General features: G+C 63.4%; 1 protein-coding gene across 1 annotated transcript; it reads right to left on the bottom strand.

Moving 5' to 3' along the window:
• Positions 1–1,048: 1,048 nt before the first annotated feature.
• COPG1 (COPI coat complex subunit gamma 1) lies at positions 1,049–19,469 on the bottom strand. Its single transcript, XM_068982726.1, has 24 exons — positions 19,349–19,469; positions 18,382–18,434; positions 17,731–17,811; positions 17,420–17,491; positions 17,216–17,295; positions 16,201–16,276; positions 16,008–16,100; positions 15,541–15,627; positions 14,566–14,723; positions 14,340–14,473; positions 13,411–13,478; positions 13,031–13,219; positions 12,345–12,440; positions 11,047–11,290; positions 10,434–10,509; positions 9,266–9,369; positions 8,792–8,917; positions 8,434–8,502; positions 6,668–6,810; positions 6,224–6,395; positions 5,519–5,616; positions 3,742–3,880; positions 3,192–3,290; positions 1,049–1,508 (listed from the first exon to the last, which is right to left on the bottom strand). The coding sequence occupies exons 1-24, from the start codon at positions 19,383–19,385 to the stop codon at positions 1,378–1,380; spliced, it is 2,625 nt and encodes an 874-aa protein (XP_068838827.1). The 5' UTR covers positions 19,386–19,469; the 3' UTR covers positions 1,049–1,377.
• Positions 19,470–20,332: the final 863 nt, after the last annotated feature.

Below are 20,332 nucleotides of genomic sequence, written 5' to 3'. Positions count from 1 at the left end.
GCCCAGCCGCGCCGCCGCCCCCAGCCCCGCTCCGCCCGCTCCAGGCCCGCTGACCCTGAGAGCCGAGCGCCGCCGCCGCCCGCCGCGACTCACCCGCGCCCGCCGCGACTCACCCGCGCCCGCCGCGACTCACCCGCGCCCGCCGCGACTCACCCGCAGCTCACCCGTCGCTCTTGCGCGCCCGCGCCTGGCCCCGCCCCCAGCGGCCGCCTGGCCCCGCCCCCAGCGGCCGCCTGGCCCCGCCCCCAGCGGCCGCCTGGCCCCGCCCCCAGCGGCCGCCTGGCCCCGCCCCCAGCGGCCGCCTGGCCCCGCCCCCAGCGGCCGCCTGGCCCCGCCCCGTGACAGGCTTCGCCCCGCGCGCGCCGGCGGCTCCGCCCGGCCCGCGCTGCACCCACTCCCGCGCTGCGCCCAGGGACTACCTGGGAACGTGGCTCTCCTGAAAGCGCCCGACAAGGAGACAGATAGTCTCGGGGTCCACGTCCTCCGTGTTGGCCGGGCCCCTGCGGGGTGAACTGCCTGCATGGCTAACCTCGGGGAGGGGCCGGGAAGGGCCCGAATCACGGGTCACTCACACTTCAGTGGGCACCGGAATACTTTGCAAGGCCTCCACCTTTACCTCCACCCCAAATACCAATCTTTAACAGTCGACGCCAAGGTTTTTAAAAATAGGCAAAACACATGTATTGGCAAAACCACCACACCTGGGTTTAAAAGCCCAGCTGCGGAAACCAGGGCCTTCCGCTCTGCAGGGCTGTTCCTGGAGCCGCAGGAGTGCACCCCCACCTCAGACCTTGCACTCGGCCCACCCAGACCCCCAGACCTCACCCATCTCCTACAGGAGGGTGGTTGTGCCCGCCCACGGCTGTCATCCCCTCAGCAAGCCCGTGCTGCTCCCGCTCCGGGGTGTGGGGCACGGGCAGAGGCCAGTGAGAGGGTCCTGCCTCCTGTAGGTACTGTGGCAAAGGGCTACGGGCGGCAGAGAAGCCGGACCCCTAAGTACGAGTCTGGAGAAGTAGCAGTCATTCAATAAATACATGCTGATTTATTTGTAGGGATAAGATGATGGTTCAGAAGGGGATAAACTCAGGTGGTGCAAGCGCTTTATTCATTTGCAATGCCCCTTCCCTGGCAGGCAAGGCAGCAAGTTCTAGAATGAGCTAAAATCATGCCGTTTAAAGAGTCACTGTCAGCAGAGGGGTTTGGGGCGGGGGGTCAATTTAAGGAAACGAAAAACACAACAAAAGACCCTCAGTGATTCCTAATTGCTTTTCAATACACAGGCTTGGAAAGGAGCTTCCACTGGGTTCAGGAGGAAGGCGCAACTCCTGCGTAGTGTTCGGGGAAAGGGGAGGACGTGATCCGATGCAAGCTGGCCTCTTAGCCCACAGACGCCAGGACGATGTCCACGGGCAGCTCCTCCGAACTTCTGGCTGTCACCTGCATAGTGACCGTGTCCAAAAGCAGCAGCCGGGAGCGCACCAGGATGTCATGGCCGCCCCGGAACACGCCTGCAGGGGAGGAGAGAAGGCAGGCGCGTAAGGCCGAAGGGGGCTGCGGGGCTGGGCTGAGGGCAGCGTGCCACAGCTGGCAGAGGCAGCTCTGGGGTGAGACGGGAGCTGTGCGAGGCGCTGGGCACGTCACTGCACCTCTCTGAGCTGCAGCGTCATCAGTGACCTCGGCAGAGATCAGTCTGCATGTCACGCTGCTGCCAACCCCCGATGCACTACTGGACGTGTACGGTTCTGTGCGACATCACCGAGGCTCTCAGACTGCATCGAAGGTCACAGACCGAGGGACAGCCCCACCAGGGCAAAATCGCAGTGCAGGCGTCTGCAAAGCCCAGGGGATGGGGTGCCGCACTGCAGGCTTGGGGGCGGCCAGCTGTGAGCGGGGCGCTGGAGCAGAGCCACTTCCTAACCCTGTTTATAAACACTCAGAAAACAGAACTTCCCTTTGCTCATAGTTCCAGGTGCAGCAAGCGCATTGGCTCATTAGCTTTTGGAGAACCAACGGGTCAGAAACATTTACATACGAAACATCTATGTGTGGGCCTTGCCCTAAAATAATCTGGGGGTGGAGACCGCATCTGGGTGGAGATGCTCGCTGCTACGGCTGGAGGAGGAGTGCACGGGGGTTCCGTGTGTGTGAGTTTGAAAATTTCCAGAAGTGCTTAAAGACCCCATTCCTATTAGAAAGGAATAGCCAACTCAGTGGAAAATATAGAAATAAATAGAATGCATGCGCTGTTTCACATCAAAGGGTGTGAGAATGACTATGGCAGTTCGCATTTGAGGAGATGCTGAGCACCAGTCAGTGTACAAGACACGCAAAGTGAAGCCACACGAGACACCATGAACATGCCTAGCACAGACCGCACAGACCGCGCAGACCACACAGGCCGTGCAGACTGCGCAGGTTGAGAACACGCTGCCCGGTTGGAAGTGTGGGAGAGAAGGCACGCGATTCCTATGGAAGGCAGCTGGAGATATTTACCGAGATGAAAGATGCACTTTGACCTGGTAAAGCCTTGAGAAACTCACCCTACAAATACCCAGAGTGCACACATCCAAAATAAAGTGCCTAAGCAGACACGTGTGTGCGGGATTGTTCCCTGCAGCGCAGTCTGTAACGGCAGAACACGAGAACCACCTAGGTGTCCCTCAGTCCACGTGCCGGTTCTGAGAGACAGTACTCAGCCATGAGAAACAACCAGAGCTCGGTCTGGGAAGATGTCTGGGAAGACGGGAAAGTTCTGGAGGTGGGTGATGGCGACAGTTGCAAAACAGCGGGAATGTACTTAACGCCGCTGAGCTGATGTGAAGATGACTACACTGGTAAACTTCATGTTATTAAAAAAAGAAAAAAAAGGAAGAGGAAGCTCTCCAAGACGCACGGTGAAGTAAACACCCAAGTGCAAAGCAGCGTGCCCGCCATCTGCATATGGCTGTCTGACTCTGCACGGGGCAGCGTGCACACTCGCTCTCACGCCCTTAGGATCACAGGGAGGTGCCTGGCGTCCTGTGCAGTAGCTCACTGGCTGCCCGTGGGCAGGGACACTGACTGGCAGCAAGCGCTGGGGGAAGACGGCGCTAGCTGGCCTTCTCATACCTTGTGATGTTCAGCGCTGCGAGCTCTAAATCCCCGGGTTCCCCGGGGGCACCCAGGCCCTTCCCACGAGAAACGCCACTTACCGGCCAGGAGCAGCGTGTGCGTATTCTTGTTGTCCGGCACTTTGTCAGACCGCTCACAAGGGTGCATTCCTAAGAACTTGACGATATTGCCCACAGCCTCTGCAGGGAGAAGTCCCGAGTTATTGACCCACTTAGCTCATCTCCACCTGGTGCTATCACCACTCCCCCAGCCCCAAATCCCACTGTATGCAGCTTTTAATGAGCAGCATCTGAACTGTCCCTTGTGGCTCAGCTGGTAAAGAATCCGCCTGCAGTGTGGGAGACCTGCGTTCGATCCCTGGGTTGGGAAGATCCCCTGGAGAAGGGAAAGGCTACCCGCTCCGGTGTTCTGGCCCGGAGCATTCCATGGCCTGCGTCGTTCATGGGGTCGCAGAGCGTCGGACACGACTGAGCGACGTTTCTACTATTCTATGTATCTGAACTCTATGCTCTAGCCTTGGCCCTGGATCTTCGGGGGGCGGGGGCGGGGACGGGGGGAGGAGGAACACTTCAACAGTGGCCAAGGGTCTTGAAAGGCAGGCAAACCAGAACCGGCACCCGCAGCATTTACCCTCGAGTGTCTTGATGGTGGACAAGGTGAACGTCTCCTCCTTCTGGAACTCATCCCCCACCTCGTCCCAGGCTGCCTCGAAGTTCAGCTTCATGACCTTCTGGATGTGATCCGCTATCGTGACTTCCAGGTCCTCCAGCTGGGGGGCGACAGGGGGGTCCCTGCGGCACACAGCTCCAGGAGAGACGGCGAGAGCCTCCGCTCCGCTCTGCCCACCCGCCCCTCCCACCGCGCAGGCTCCGAGCGCTGGGCTCCGGGGCCGGGCCCCAGCGGACCGGCGGCCTGTCCTCAGCAGCTCACGGCCGGGCGGTGGCCCCTCAGCGGGACGCGCCCTCAGACACCGAGCTCCTGGGGCTCCAGCCCGCTACGTGGAGCCGTATTTGCGCTTAAGCTGTGCACCTTTTCATTATGCTCTGCGCCACCTCTCAGGCGTTTAGAATACCCGGTGTGATGTAAACGTTACGGAAACACATGTAAAGACAGTGCGAACGCTAAGTAAATAGCTGCCTTGTGTGATAAGCTCAAGTTTTGCTTTTGCGAACTTTCTGGAACCCACTCTATTTTCCGTCTGTTGGTTGGATCCATGGAGGCAGAACCCACAGATATGGAGGGCCCCCTGTCCGCCTCTCGGGGTGTTGGCTGTGAGAGCGCACCCTCTGAAGCCGCCAGTGCCTGACTCGATGGGGCGGGGAGTCGGGGGGGGGAGGAGTGCTCAGAGGCCGCCCCGAGTCAGCCGGGCCCGCTCTGGACGTGCACCCTGGGCCGACTGTGTGGAGAGGCTCCCGCTCATTCGCCAGCAGCTCTCTGCTGAGCCCCTGCTCCTGTGCACGGGGAGGGCGTTCACAGGTAGGACACAGCCCCTGTGGCAGAAGCCGGGCCTCATACCCAGCCCTCCTGGCCTTGGCTGCGCGCACTGCTGGCTCAGGCCTGGACCCGGGAGGACACAAGTGCCCATCGGGTGTGCCCCAGCGACTGCCCCTCTGGCCACGAGGGCCCTGGCCGTCTCCATCCCAGGCTGCCTGTCAGGGTCTGCACTCAGACGGCAGGGAGCCGCCGTGCGCCGGGCAAATCGAGAATGACCCTGCCCTCGGCTCCGTGCTAGCCCCGCGAGCTGGAGCCAGGATGGGGCATCTCACTGCGTCAGAAGGTCGCCGACAGATACAAACTGACCCCGTCTCTCTAGAAAGTGACTGACAGCAGGAACCAAGAAGCCCTGAAACCGTCCTGCGTCTCTGACCCAATTATCCTACTTGTGGAAAGAAATTGTTAAAAAAATGTTTTTTTAATTATTCTACTTCTAGTCACAAGAAGACAGATCTGAAACACAGGTACAAATTTATACTGAAAAGGGTGTTTAATGTAGCACTCAAAAACAGTGAGAATTTGGAATCACAAATGCCCAATGTTAGTGGAATACAAAGTGAGGTGAATTAGGATATGTCAATAGAAGGGAGTATTTTAAAGTCACTAAGACTTGTGTTTATGAAGTATTTGTACTGACGGGAGATTACACCCTGGTTCTAAGTGAAACCAACAAGATCTGTAATGTACGTAATGACATCAGACACAGCTTCTCTCCCCGCAGCCATTCCCAAGGGCTACGGTGAACGTTTCCCTGTCTGAGTGTACTTGTTTTTGTATTTCCCAGGTTTTCTTGTGACACTTGAACATGTATTTTTTAAGTTAAAAACAAGAACTCTTTTGCGACGTCTAAACCGAAACCAGCGCACATGCGTGCAGGCTGGCCGTGAGCCCTGCAGGCCCCGGCGGCGCTTACCACATACTCATCCTCGTAGCCCTCATCGTCCGCCTCCCCGGTGGTGGGGTCGCAGTCCTTGACGGTGAACTTCATCATGCAGCTGAACGTGCAGGCCACTGCGGGAGGGAAGGCACGCCGTCGGGGGCCTCTGCGGGCGGGCGGCCATAGCCTGCCCTCCAGGCCCCGACCGCGCCAGCCTGCCCGCGGGTCTGGACCGAGGGCAGCGGCGTGGGGAGGCAGGAGCGCCCTCAGGCAGGAGCCTGAGGAGCTGCCCTCACGAGGAAAGAGGAGCAAGGGTGGCAGAGACGCTTCAGGCTGGCCACACCCACGAGCCGCACAGGCCCACCACCCCAGGCCCGGAAAAGCCCCTGCCTCTCTGGGAGGAGTGGACTCGGACAGTCACGTCTGTGCCTCTCTCTGGCTCTTTCACGGCCAAGACAGAGTCCTGCCTGAGGGCCGGGGCTCGGCCTCGCAGCCTGGTGAACTCAGGCAAGCTGTTTACCCCATCTCGGTCGCCCTCTCAGACAGAGAGAGCAGTGCTGCCCGCAAGGGTGTGTGAGGAGGAAACGAGCTGCTGTGTGCAAAGCCCCAGGGCGGGCTGGCCGGCCTTCTGCTCTGGACCGACCTCGAGGAGCTGAAGCTCTGACCGGAGACGAACAGCTGGCACCCAGGCCGCCCTCCCCACCCCGACCCAGGGGCTCCCGGGAGGCCGGGGGGGCTCACCCGCCGTGGGGTCCTCCTTGGGCAGGGCCACCAGCGTGTAGCAGGTCCCGGGCTGGTTGTAGGGCAGGCTCCGGGCGGGCACGTAACACAGCACCTCGTAGGCCTCCGTGGGCTCCATCTGCACCGTGACGTTCTCCAGGGTCTGATCGTTGAGGGTGTTCGTGCAGTCAAACTGGACCAGGGAGCAGAGGGGCCGAGACGCTGAGCCGAGGGTGGGGGCCCCCCGAGCTGCAGAGGAGGCGTCGGGAGCCCTGCCTCCCACCCCAGGGCCACCCTGACTCCCAACCCAGGCCCCCTGCCCAGACCCCCTGTCTCCATGTGGACACGCGGGAGCCGCACAGGCCCTGAGTCAGGGACTCGACTCGCAGCAGCTGGAGGCAGACCCGGCATCGCGCCCGGCTCCAGCCACTCGGCATGGGGGCCCCCCGGAGGCTCCCCGCTCACCTGGAAGACCATGTGGTCCACGAAGGTGTGCTTCGTGCAGCGGACGACGTACTCCGTCTCCGACTCGGTGAGGGCCACGGGCTCAGGCGCGGACTTGAAGAGGGGCCCCAGCCCCTGGAACTCGGGCACGGCCGCCAGCTGCTCTGAAACCCATACGCCGCGCATTCACCCAGCAGCTCAGCAGGGTCTCTGATCAGTCCTCAGGCCTCTCACTCCCGGTTCCCTGACACATCCGAGCACTCCCTCCCCGCTGTCCCACATGGGACGCCAGACCAACCGATGGACGTCAGGCCCACGGCCCGGCCTCATCCATCCAGAGACTCCCTCAAGCTTAGAAGCTCAGCAAGGGTGCTCAGAAGAGGGAGACAGGGAAAGACAGAGGAAGCGAACGCTGCTGGCCACGGAACCAGGCAGAAGGACAGACTGCTCTCAGACACGTGGCTGTTGGGACAAGTGGCCCCAAAGGAGAGGGGGCAGATTCAGAGTGTTACAGAACGCCCAGCTCAGAGTGGCCGGCGGGCATCTGGTGCAGGCCAGCTTCTGGCCCTGGTACGCCTGGAAGAATGAGGCACTGGCAACCGGCCCTGCTCTCCCAGCTGTGCTCAGGAGTCACTGCTCCAGAAACACCCAGGACTGCGGGCATGGCGACAGTGCAGACCCTCAGGCCTCCCCAGACCCGCCCGTCAGAGACCCCCCTCCTGCATCTCGAACAAGCTTCCCCTCGTGACTCTGACGCACACGGATGCCTGAGGACCACTAGTCAAGATCCGTCACTCACCTTCCTCCACGTGGAAAAGAACTCTACCTGAGACGGTATGATCCCCTGCCCTAGACTTAGGATTTCAGGGACAGAGGGAGAAGGCAGGCAGTATCATCATTATTCTGCTCTTTCCGCCCATAACGAGGCTGAACTCAGACCTCAGGACAAGGGGTGGAGCAGCGTTGAGTGAAACCACTAAGTTCGTGCTGATCTCTGCCGGCAGCAAGAGGGAAGGAACACACAGGGAAAGCCTGCGGGGAGAGCGACGCCAGCCAGCTCAGGGTCCCGGTTCAGCCACACCTGAGATGGCGTGTTGGTGGAAGACAGGTTCGGGAGTGGAAAGGACAAGGCGGACTTGAAATGAATCCCACAGTCATCAGGAGCCTGCTAGCAGGAGGCCGGCACCAGTGCAGTGACGGACAGAAAACAGGTCAGAAGCCGCGAGAGCACGCAGCAGGGCAGCAGAGGAGGCGAGTCGGGGTGTCGGGCTGGGGCCACCCGGACGGGAGGCTGCTGCTGGGCCTCAAAGGCAGGAAGCTGGTGGACAACGTGGTCTGCCAACTAGACACACAGCCTCTCCCCTTAGAAATGCGGGAGCAGAGGGACAGACGGAATCCTCACCAAACCCTGCCAGACAAGGTGGCCGGAGCACATTTGGAGCCCGAGACACAGGACTGTGTCGTGCCCTCAGCTCTGCTGAGCAGCGCCAGACGTCCCAAACCGACTGGGCCCAGGGCCTGCAGCACCCAGAACAAGGCCAAAGCGGCTCTAAGCCAGCTGGAGCTCGACTTTATAATTGTTTCTGCCCTCCCCTTGGTGCTGTGCAAACTGGGGCAAATCACCGTGTCTCTCTGAACACCCAAATCCTCAGATCCCAAATGGGTGCACCAACCTCCACTGAGGGTCAAGCACGCTGTCTAAATACCCTCAGAGCCAGCACGCAGGGGAGGCCCGATCTCGGCTCCTGGGGGAAGAGTCGCCGCGGCCTGCGAGCCCCCTCACTCACCCTGGAAGATCTCCTGCCGGGTGGCGGCCACCTTCTCAGGCTGCTTGGCGGCGGTGACCGGGGTGTTTTCTGCGGGAACAAGCACGCATAGCAGAGATGGCCAGGGCACATGGACCACAGCGCCGTTACTCGGGAAGTGTGATCCCCGCCTCCCAGCGTGAAGCACGGAGCACGGGAGACAGTGCGAGTGTCTGTGTGCAGGGGGCTTCCTCTCCAGGGCGAGAGGCAGGCGGGGTGACTCCCCCCGCCCAGCACAGCCCCTTCTACCCTGGGCAGCTGCGGTGGCCTTGCAGGCCAGGCAGACCCTCCAGAGGAGGCCTGGGCCCAATGGCCTCTGAAGGACACAGGTGCGCCTTACCTGTCCTCTGCTCTGCCATGGGCGCAGTGGCCAGGGGCACGGACTTGAGGTCGAAGGGCTTCTCCGACGGCTCCAGAGTGTACTGCTGCAGTGCCCTCTCCAGACCCGGGATGGACACGGTCAGACCTGGAGGCCAGAGCGAGACGGGGGCCGGGGGTCAAGGCTGTAGGACCCTGAGGAAACCAGCGAGACTGCTGAGCCCCGACCTGCCAGGACGCCCTCCTCTGCAGGGCTGTTGCGAGGAGCGAATGGACACGGGACAGGGGCTTGGACACAGGGGGAAGTGCTCGGCAGGTTCGCAGGACTGGCGAGCGGTTCGGCTCTCTGGGCTATTCCCACCCTTGGGGCCCCGGGCCTCCTGAGATGACAGTGATGCCCTGCAGTTGCCAGGGGAGTCCAGCGGAGGGCACGCCGCCCGGGAAGGCCGCAGCCCGGGAAGGGGGCGAGGGGAGTGGCCGGGCGAGGAGGACTCACCGTCCAGGACGTAGCCTGCGTTGAGGGCCCTCTGCTTCTGCTCCAGGACGTGGAGGTAGAACGTGGCCCGGTCTCTGACCTCGTTGTCGTCGTCCATCACACACCTGTGGCCACAACACGGAGCTCCTGACGGGGGCCATGGGGGGCAGGGGGCACTACAGGGCCCCAGCAGAGGGCGGGCAGAGGTGGCAGGGTGCTTCTGCCCCCATCACCAGATGGGGTGCCTGGGTATCAAGAGGCACAGGGGTGGCAGTATTCACTCTCCCGGGACCCTCTCCCAGAGCCCACCCAGGGAGGGAGCCACGCGGCAGCACATGTCAAAAAAGACTCGAACGCGACTCCGCAACCCCCTCCTGGGTGCACACCCCAGAGAACTGAGAGCAAGGCATGTGGAGCCTCGTGCACGGATGTTCACAGCAGCGCGACCCATGCAAGCCAGGAGCCGGAGATGGCCCAGACGCCTCCCGACCGGGGGCCAGACAGACAAGCACGCGGGGGCTCTTCATGCCACGCAGGAGAACCTGCCCATAAAAAGGCATGGAGTGCCGGCACACGTGACTACGCGGCTGAGCCCTGGAAACCCCGTGAAGGAGCCGGACTCGCGAGAGGCGCCACGCTGAAGGCCTGCAGGCGCGTGACAAGGTGCGTGCACAGGCAAATCCACGGCCGGGGGGCGAGCGAGGGGCGGGGCAGGGCCGGGGCAGGGCTCGACTACTCGCCGGTACACGGTTTCTCTGGGGTGGCAGAAGTGTTTTCAAGAATTCCCTGGTAGTCAAGTGGCTGGGACTCTGCGCTTCCACTGCAGAGGGCCCAGGTTCGATCCCTGCTCAGGGAACTAAGATCCCAGAAGCTGCACAGTGCAGTCAAGACAAAAGCTCTCAACTTAGACGGCGGTAATGGTTAAACGACTCTGAATGTAACAAACCCACTGTGTGTGCATTTAAGATGGGGACACTGTGCGCACTGCGAGTTATAGCTCAATAAAGCTGCTTCTTAAACAGAAAATACCCTGCGCTAACACCCAAGCAGAGGCGCTTCCACACAGCACTGTGTTTTACGCTTTCCTGTGTCTCCACTGTTTTCCACCATCAATAGCTGTGCATCTTTCTCCCCCTTTCCAGCTACAGGGATGGGGGGCAGCCGCCAGCCGAGGGGACGCCGCACGCACCTCTTCAGCAGCACCAGGATGCTGGGCAGCATCTCTTCATTCTGTGCCCCGAACTTGGCCAGAGCACTCACAGCGCCTGCGGGAACAAGGCAAACACGGCTCAGGCCAGGGCTCAGAGCGGGCCAGCCAAGCAGCCTCCAGGCCTTGCTTCTCCCGGGGGAGGCGGCCCTGTCCTTGGGCCCAGCAGCCCTTCTCAGCTCTGACCACCACGGGGCCACGAGAGCTGCCCTCGATCTCTGTATCCTAACGGCCTCAGGGGCAGCGAAGCCTCACCTGACCGCAAATGAGGGAGAGACTGAGCTACAACTGAGGAAGAAGAACTGCTTGAGGACCATCTGTCCAGAGCAGCAAGAGAGGGCAACAGCAGTAAGTCTGAGTGAAATGAGGGGTCGGATGGCTGCACGTGGAAGTGCACACTCATCGAACAGAGTGTGTTATGTGAGTCACATCTCAAGAAAGCCACTATGAAAAACGAAATACCGAGAAGAAAGGAAGGAGAAAGGTGAAAAAAAGGAGAAAGGCACAGGACTACGTGCAGTGGAACAGAAGGGAGCGCCTGCCGGGGGCCGCCCTCAGGCCTGCAGGCCCCGGGGCCCGCGCCGCGCCCACGCACCTGCGCGGACCTCCGCGTGCTCCAGCACCACGCGGTTGTAGATGAAGCGGATGTACTTGGAGGGGTTGCTGGTCTTGGGCCCCTCCTGGCCCAGCAGGTGCAGGATGCGCGTGGCCAGCACGGTGAACTCGCAGTCCTCGATGAACTCGCACAGGTGGGACAGCCCCGTCTCCTTGCTCTCCGCGTTCTCCTCGATGATGCTGATAATGCAGTCCACGATGGCCCGCTTGTACTCAAAGCCGCCCTGTGGGCCAGGGCCACAGGAAGCTGAGCAGCAGGCGTCTGCGGAGCCCGGCGGCAGCGCGGCCCAGCCGGAGCCTGCAGGCGAGGGCCTGGCTCCCGCGCTGCCACCTCCCTTCTGTGTAAAAGCTAAAGGCTCAGGCTGAATGCTCGCCGGGGCCATTCCGGACTAACTGAAGACACTTTAATAGAAACCTCTGGGACTTGATTTTCTTCCCACCTTTGAAACAAAGGAAGAATGGGCGGTACAAAGACTGGAGGGGTAGAGGGTAGGGGGTTATCGTTAAATGGGAACCGAGTTCAGTTTTGCAGGATGAGAAAGTTCTGGAAATTAACTACACTCCAGTGTGAAGGTATTTAACAATACTGAACAATATACAAGGTGATGAATTCTACTGTGACAGTCACTCGGTCTTTGTGACCCCATGGACTATACAGTCCATGGAATTCTCCAGGCCAGAATACTGGAGTGGGCAGCCTTTCCCTTCTGCAGGGGATCTTCCCAACCCAGGGATCGAACCCAGATCTCCTGCACCGCAGGCAGATTCTTTACCAGCTGAGCCACCAGGGAAGCCCAAGAACACTGGAGTGGGTAGCCTATCCCTTCTCCAGCGGATCTTCCCAACCGAGAAATCAAACCGGGGTCTCCTGCATAGCAGGCGGATTCTTTACCAGCTGAGTTACATGGGAAGCCCTTGATGAATTCTACGTCGTGTGTATTTTATGACAGCGGTCTCCAACCTTTTCGGCACCAAGGACCGATTTTTGTGGGAAAATTTTTTTTATGAAACATTGCAATGGCTAGAATATTTTTATACCAGATTACACCAGACAGACCGTTATTCATCTTCTGCTTAAGCATCGCCTTGAGCACCTGCTGAGTCTATATGGCCGGGGGGCACGTTGTCAGTTACGACTGTAACCACAGTGACTGGGGCATGTTTGTACTGCCTGCACACAAGGAGCCAAACGGGCTGCGGGCACCAGAAGCCAGCCAGCTAACAGGTGGCTCCAGGCCCGCCTGCCCGGGAGCCAGCAGCCAGGCCACCCACGCTTACCTCTTCCCGCAGCATGGAGAACAGGAAGTTCATGAGCACGGCGTGCTTGCGGGGGTACTTCTGACACAGCGCACTGATGGCCTGCACGACCACGACCTGTGCCAGAGACAGGCGTGAGCCGCGGCCCAGCCCCGCGGGCGGCTCCTCCAGTCCCCGGGGCCAGTAGAGCCCCTCCTCAGGTGGGGCCGGGCCGCGGCACGGCAGGCCAGGGGCTGAGGGGACCTCCGAGCCCCCCAGGCAGGGCAGCGAGCACTGCGGTCCAAGGCCCCGATCCACACTGTGGGTCCCCGCCCCGTCTGCTCATCTACTCAGAGCTCAGGGCAAGTGCACACACGCCCTGGCTGGCCCTTCCCAGGTCCTCCCGGGCGGCTCCCCCGGGAACTGCTGCCCTGAAGGTCTCCTCGCTGCACCAGCATGTGGGACGATCCCATCCACTCCGGAGTCAGCTCCCATGGTCCCGCCCCAGAAAGCGAGCTGCGAGGGCAGGCCGGCGTGCGCGCTGCTCTGCTCGCCCCTCCAGACTTTGCCCAGCACAAGACAGCGCGCACACGGGAGACAACAAAGGGCTTGACAGGCCTGGAGCTGCTCGCCTCGCCGATGGAGGCCGGGAGCAGCACCTCGCACAGTGCCACAGCGAAGCCCACGGCAGCCCCCGGCCCGCCCCGCAGCAGGCGCAGCCCGCGCACCTTGAACTCGTCCGAGATCTCGGACATGAAGGAGGAGATCTGCTTCATGAGGCGGTCGATGCTGCCCTCGCTGCCCGTCTTGAGCAGGGTGGTGATGGCCAGCGTGGCGATGCTGCGGTTCGCGTCTGTCACGAGGTTCTCCAGGTCCAGGTTGCAGGCCGTCACCGCCGACGGGTGCTTCATGGCCACCTGTCCGGGAGCAAACAGGTGACGACACGGACGGACCACGGGAGGCCTCCCACTGTTCTGCTGGCCCTTCAGGTGGGTTCACGCCAGCACCTGGGGGATAGAGGCCAGCGAGGGCTGCACCTCCTGCCACGGGGGCCCCCGCCCCCAGCCCTGTCGGAAGGCCGGCCCCACTCTATCCACTGCGAACTCACCTTGTTGAGGGTGCGGACGGCGGCGTAACGGAGAGCGGCCTTAGGCGAGCTGCAGAAGAGCTGGAGCACTGCGTGGGGAGACGCCGGTGAGGGCTGCCCCCGCGCGGCAGAGGCCGGTGAGGGCTGCCCCCTGCGCGGGGGACGGACGCCGGTGAGGGCTGCCCCCTGCGCGGGGGACGGACGCCGGTGAGGGCTGCCCCCTGCGCGGGGGACGGACGCCGGTGAGGGCTGCCCCCTGCGCGGGGGACGGACGCTGGTGAGGGCTGCCCCCGCGCGGCAGAGGCCGGTGAGGGCTGCCCCCTGCGCGGGGGACGGACGCCGGTGAGGGCTGCCCCCTGCGCGGGGGACGGACGCCGGTGAGGGCTGCCCCCTGCGCGGGGGACGGACGCCGGTGAGGGCTGCCCCCTGCGCGGGGGACGGACGCCGGTGAGGGCTGCCCCCTGCGCGGGGGACGGACGCCGGTGAGGGCTGCCCCCTGCGCGGGGGACGGACGCCGGTGAGGGCTGCCCCCTGCGCGGGGGACGGACGCTGGTGAGGGCTGCCCCCGCGCGGCAGAGGCCGGTGAGGGCTGCCCCCTGCGCGGGGGATGGACACCGGTGAGGGCTGCCCCCTGCGCGGGGGACGGACGCCGGTGAGGGCTGCCCCCGCGCGGCAGAGGCCGGTGAGGGCTGCCCCCGCGCCGCAGCCAGGAAACCCAGGGGCCCCGGAAGGGGCAGGGACAGGGCACCGGGCACAGTTCGGGGACCAGGGCTCAGAGACTGTTCAGACCCAAATCCCCCACTCACCTATTCCCCAACTGGCATGGCCACCCCAAATGAGGAGAGCGCACCTGTCCACCCCAGGCAGGGCCTCGCCACTGGGAGACCCACGGGGCGGGCGGGGGGGCGGGGCCTGGGCCCCTGAGCTGGCCGGGGGCGGGGCCTGGGCACCTGAGACAGCTGGGGCCAGCTCCTTGGCGCTGCACCCGGGCAGGTTGACAATGGCCGAGGCGGCCTCGTACACCACCATCTCGTGCTTATTGCGCAGGCAGCTCTCGATGAAGTCGAACAGGGGGCTGTCACGGCTGCAACGACAGGCGGCAAAGAGGACGCTGGGGGGCCGCCTGGGGGCTGGGCGAGGGCTCGGGGGGGCGTGCGGCGGGCGCGGTGCCACTACCTGCCGTCCTCGTCCTCCAGCTGCCGGCTGGCCACGCGAATCATCATGCAGTAGGCGAAGGGGGATTTGAGGCCGTGCCGTGTGAACTTGCTGATCATCTTGCTGACGGCCAGGCGGTCGTTCTTCCGCACGTGGTACAGGAGCCCCAGCGCGTGGTACTGGGGGGTTGCAGGCAGGGCGAGTGAGGCCTGAGGCCACGGGGCCCGCTCCCTGCCTCTGGGGTGGGCACGGAGCCCAGGTGTGGGCCACGCCCACCAAGCCACCTGGGACTCTGCAGGCCTCCGTCCCGCGACCCCGCCAGGCGCCGCGCAGACGGAGGAACTGGAGACCAGGGGTCTCCGCCCAGAAAGAGGAAGCGGGAGCCGGCCTGGGCTGAGGACATGTCGGGGGCCGTGCAGACGGGCGCCCTTACAGCAGGCCCTCGGCCCCCCGGCCCTGCCCCAGGATGCGTGGCTGCTGCGAAGCCAGCAGGGGGAGGGGAGGCACACAGACCATCCCCTCTGCCCTCCGGAATCCTTACTAGGGTGGCGCTCAGGGCCTTTTACATGGGAAGAAGCCTCTGTGATCCTGGAGGGTTTGAGGGGCCAGAGTGGGCCCTGGAAACGAGATCCAGCACTAAGACATGGGGAGAGAAAACAGATGCCCACACGGGGGGCCTGCAGGTCTGGGCAGGAGGGCAGAGGCTCCCACTGAACCCTCACCAGGCACCAGGGAGATGGCATCACACACCCAAAATAATACTCGCTGGTTTTTAAACCACGCCAGTATTTTAGCATGAGCCCATCAAGTCTGTACACCAACTCTCCCTGCAAGAGATGACCTGGATTCTTTTCCTCAAACCCCCAAGTCTCCCCACCACGAGATAAGGACTGAAGCCTGCTCCGGCCAGGGGCCGCCAAGACCTCCGTGATGAAAGCCCATCCTGCTGGCCAGCGCCTGAGTATTTTCAGCATCCCTGCCCCGTTCGCGGCTCACCTGGACCATGATGTTGTCACTGGACGCAGCCTCCTGGGCCTCATTCACCCAGCGCTTGACCACGTCGAAGCTGCACTTGAGCAGGTGCTGTGGGGCACAGGGCACGCTGAGCGGGGCGGGCAGGACACCCTGCTGTCGGGGTCCTCCGAGAGGGCGCAGACTCAGCACGGCTCCCACCCTCACTCCTCCTGCCCCGGTGGACTTCCTGCCAGGCTCAAATCCCCAAAACCTGTCACCCCAGGGCATGGGTCAAGGCCGCCAACTGGGCCCTCAATCCACCCAGAGTCCCCTGGGCACTCTTCACAGAGCAGGGGGTGGGACTCTCACAACTGGGGCCACACATCTTTGGTTTTCCTTGCGAAAGCGATCTTTGATATCTCCTCAGCCTCCCGAGCAGCCCCTGCCCCTGCCCCGCCCCGCCCCAGCCCCTGCCCAGGCCCCGCCCCAGCCCGCCCGAGGCTACACACCAGCGAAGACACGAGTGCGGAGCTGGAGACGCTGGGCACCTTGTCCACGATGGCCTGCTTCATGTAGCGCTCGATGGCCTGCAGCATGGTGCTCTGTGGGGGCGCAGGCGACAGGATGTGGGGCGGAGGCCCGGAGGAGGGGAGCAGGTGTGCGCCCTGGGACCCCGCGCCCCTCCCCAAGCGGGGCACTCACGTCGGTGATCTGGCACAGGGCGCGCACGGCTGGGCCCCGGTAGCTGTCCTCCTTGCCGGTCATGTCCTTGGTCAGGCTGCGGGGACACGGCACAGGCCTCACGCAGGGGCAGGGCCTGCTCCCACACCCCACCCACCCCAACCGGGTCAGCAGGCCCGTCTCCATTATTAACGGGTGTCCGCTCTGGGCTCTTAACCCTTCATCAAGAGGCCTCCATGAAACTCCACACTGCCCGGGTCACTGCCCTGCTGCAACGGCAATATCCCTGGCGGGGCTTCCTGCTGCTCTCCCTGTCGAGGGGTCGCGGAGAAGCCCCCGGACTCCCCCAGGTCCGGCAGCTGCACTCCACCCACCCACCTTTGTCCTGCTCTGCCTGCCTTGCCCTGCAGGACTCCACTCCCCCAGTTCCAGGAGGCCTTTCCTGACGCAGATTCAAGCTGGCGGTCCTCCTGGCCTGCTCTCACAGGCGTCACACAACCCTCCCAGTGCCGGTCTGTGGGGTTACCTCCCGGGAAGCTCTGGGGCTGCGGAAGCCATGTCTGCCACACTCTCTAAGTGAACCTAAACACGCGTGTGTAGCAAACCCCCAAACGGCGTCGAGGAGAAGCACACGAATGGAGCCTGGGGACGGCCCAGAGCCGAATGCCTCCCGAGCACAGCAGTCCTTTGTGGGAAAGTCTGCCTGTGGGCTTCATGCACCCCACAGCCCCCCGTCCCCGTCGCTTCTTCCCGGGCTCTCCTGGGAAGAGCCGGAGTCGCCATGGAAGCTCCGGGCTGCCTCAGCGGACCAAGAGGAAGCAGGGAAGGGACGGTTTGTGCCTAACTCCAGGCCAGAGAATTACAAGCAGAACCGCCCCCCCGGAGGCGCCATGGCTGGGCAGAGTAACTGAAGGAGAGGGCGAGGAGAGAGCAAAGGAGGCAAGGGCGCTGGCAACACGTGGCCGAGGACCGAGCGGCGGGAGCTCGGAGAAGACGGGCTCGGCGTGGGTGCGGCCATCAGGGACCTGGGACTCGCCTGCTGGTCACGATGATGACGTCCTCTGCGATGCACGACATCTCTTTGATGGTCAAGTAGCACATCCGACGGAGGGTGGGCTGGGCAGAGGAGAGAGCCCGGTGACCCCCGGCTCAGCCTGACACAGGGGCCGCCTCTGACGGGGGCCCTCCCACCACCCCGAGAGCTGTCCCCCCGGAGGAGGGCAGGGGTGGCGGCACTTACGTCATTGGACTGGAAGAGTTTGGTCATGGCGAAGAAGGCCTCGGTCGCTTCCGTGGTCCCCAGGTGCTCCCCCTGTTGCAATTCAGAAAGAAGCCTCAGCTTGGGACAGAAAGGCCGGAAGGCTCTTCCTGCTAAGACAGCCCAGGTCGGAGCCTCAGACCCAGCTGAGGCTGCATCAAGGGCAGCACCTCAGATTGGGACCCTGAGGGCACCTGGAGATGGGCCGCTGGATGCAACCACACAGGGGCTGTGCCCCTGCCCCCAACACACCCCAGTACCGTTTTCCGCATCCCCAAGCCTCACCCTGTTACCTGGTTTATGAGGTAAAGGATCTTGGTGAGGATGTGGGCACATTTCCGAGGGTTGATGGGCGTTTCGTTAAACACACGGGCCTGAGAAGAAGCGATCAAGGATATTTACCTTCTGGCTGAGTTTACTTCCCTTCCATGACTGTCCTCAAGCACTTCAGAGATCTGAGCAGGCCCAGGGTAAAGAAATACACTTGTCCTACCTTATTTTCACATGAAAGGAGCTTTGTTTTCCTTTTTTCTTTAAATTCATCTATTAACAACTCCTGAAATCCTCCCTAGATATTACCTGGAGATGTGCTGACTTAGAGACTAATGAACACTCAGTAAAGGCTTTTTTTTTGGGGGGGGGGCCCCACACCCTGTGGCCTGCATGCAGGATCTTAGTTCCACAAACAGGGCTGGAGCCAGTGCCGAAGTGCAAGCGCAGAGCCCTACCCACTGGACCCCCAGAGAAACCCTCAAAGCTTATTAATTAACTGGCAGGAGAAACAAAGACGAAGAAAAGGATCAGCATGATGAATTCCCCGTCTTTCCACGACCAGATTTCTCCCCTCATGTCCTACAAACCAGCACTCTGAATGTGCTGGCGTTTCGATCACACTGACTGTGAGCATTCTCAGTGGAAGACCCAGGGGAGCAAAGGACACTTGCCTCCTGCAGCACCGCACTCTTCTCGAGGTGCTGGAACGGGTTGGAGCCTCCACCTTCCATGAGAGAAGACACGGGACTGAGCAGAGGTTGTGACCCTGAATTTCAACTCTCCCAGTTGTAGACGATGGAGAAAGACGTCCCTACGGCTCGGAGGTTCAAGCTCCAGCTGCTCTGAACAGCAGTCAAAGCTCTACAGGCTGCCAGCAGATCCCGCCAGCCTCCTCCAGGGAGCTCCCCTGCCCCCAAACCACTAACTCGCAGTCACCCAGCAGCCCTAGTACAGTGCTCGTGTGCCTCTCAGAGTGTCCTTTCATTCATTTATGCAACTGGTACCTAGCTGAGCCCCTACTGCGTGAGGGACCACCATCTCCAGTGACTAGGGTTTCTGCACACAGCAGAAATCACACTTGTAATTAATGACACACTTGAGTATCTGACTGACGTCTGTTCCCTCCACTCCGCTGCGACCATTCTTATATTCTTAGCTTGCTCACGAGCGCGTCTCACTAGCTCTGCTGCAGAGTCAGGGCGCAGTGCAATCTGGCACGCACCGGGACCTCGAAACGTTTGCTGGATAAATGAATCGGAGTCAGGGTTCTCAAACACCGATCCGGGCACTACCGACTAGGCCGCCCCAGCACGGGCGCAGCCCCAGGGAATCCCCAGAGGACCACCGGGTCTGGCCCCCTCCCCTGACAGGCGGGGAAGCAGAGGCCCAGAGGCGCAGACCCGCCCAAGGTCACCCAGCAAATCGCGGCCCGAGCTGCCGGGTGAGGGGCAGCGGAGCCCGCTCGGGCTCTCCGGGGCCGGCCGCGGATGGGCGCTGCACCTTCGCTCAAGTCCCCGGGGCCTCCCGGGGCCTCCCGGGGCCTCGCGTCCAGACGGAGGTCCGGGAGGAGGCCTCCCGGGGAGGGCGCGGAGGGCTTGCGCGGGAGCCCGGCCTCCCCCAGGGCCTCGGCCCTCTCACCCGATTCCTCGTCCTTCTTGTCGAATTTCTTCAGCATGGCGACGTCGCTGCGGGAGCCGAGCGGCAGCCAAGGGTGGACGCGGCGGCCGGGGGCGGCGGTTCCGCACGGGCTCCTTCCGGCCGGCCACGTCGCCCGGCGCCGCGCGCAGGCGCACTCCGCGCTCGGCGCACGCGCACCCGGGCCGCGCCGCCGCGCGAGGCGTGGCCCCCGTCGCGGCTGCGGGCGGCGGGGCCTCGGCCGCCCGGCCGCGCGCCCTCCCGTCAGCGCCGTCGTCCCCGCCCCGCGGGGCCCGGCGGGAGTCTGGGCGGGCGCTTCGGCGGCGAGGCCGCAGCCGCGCGCTTCCCGGGGCCCCCGATCCGGTCAGCGCCCCCGGCGGGCCCGGCGGCCTCGCCTCCCGCCAGCCGCGCGCGCGCCGGCCGGCCCTGCCCGCTGGCGGCGCCCGACACCTGTCACACGCTCGCCCGCGCCGGGCAGGGTCGGCGCCCGGCAGGCGCCCTGTGGGCGGCTGCGTGCCCGGCGCTCCCGGCGCGCAATGTCGGGGGCGCGGCTCCGCGGCGGGGCCCTGACGGACGTGGCCGAAGGCCGGCGCGGCGGCGGCGGCCCGCTCTGGAAACGCGCGGGCGCTGGTGGAGCGCCCGCGGCACGCGCCGCCGGGCGCTGGGGGCGGGCAGGGACGCGAAGGGGACACGGGCGTCGCGCAGGGCCACCCCCGCGGAGCCGGGAGGACACCCCGAGGCCGAGGTGAGGACGCGCGCTGGCCCGAGGGCGGGAGCGCAGGTGAGTGCGGGCGCCGGCGGGGCCGCAGGGGCGCGGGGACCCGGGGAAGCGCACGGCCGCGCCCCCGGGGGCTGGCTCTGCGAGGGCCGAGGCCGCGGTCGGGGGGCCGCAGGGGGCCGGGGCCGTGGGTCTTGCGCCGTCGGGAAATAAGGCAGGAGTCAGAAAGATGCGCCAAGCCTTTAACCAGTAACTCCACCCCTTGTCCG

Source organism: Capricornis sumatraensis, chromosome 10 (assembly GCF_032405125.1).
Source record: "Capricornis sumatraensis isolate serow.1 chromosome 10, serow.2, whole genome shotgun sequence".
Taxonomy (NCBI): domain Eukaryota; kingdom Metazoa; phylum Chordata; class Mammalia; order Artiodactyla; family Bovidae; genus Capricornis; species Capricornis sumatraensis.
Note: the sequence above shows the minus strand (reverse complement) of the source record. Positions and strands in the feature narration are given on the sequence as shown.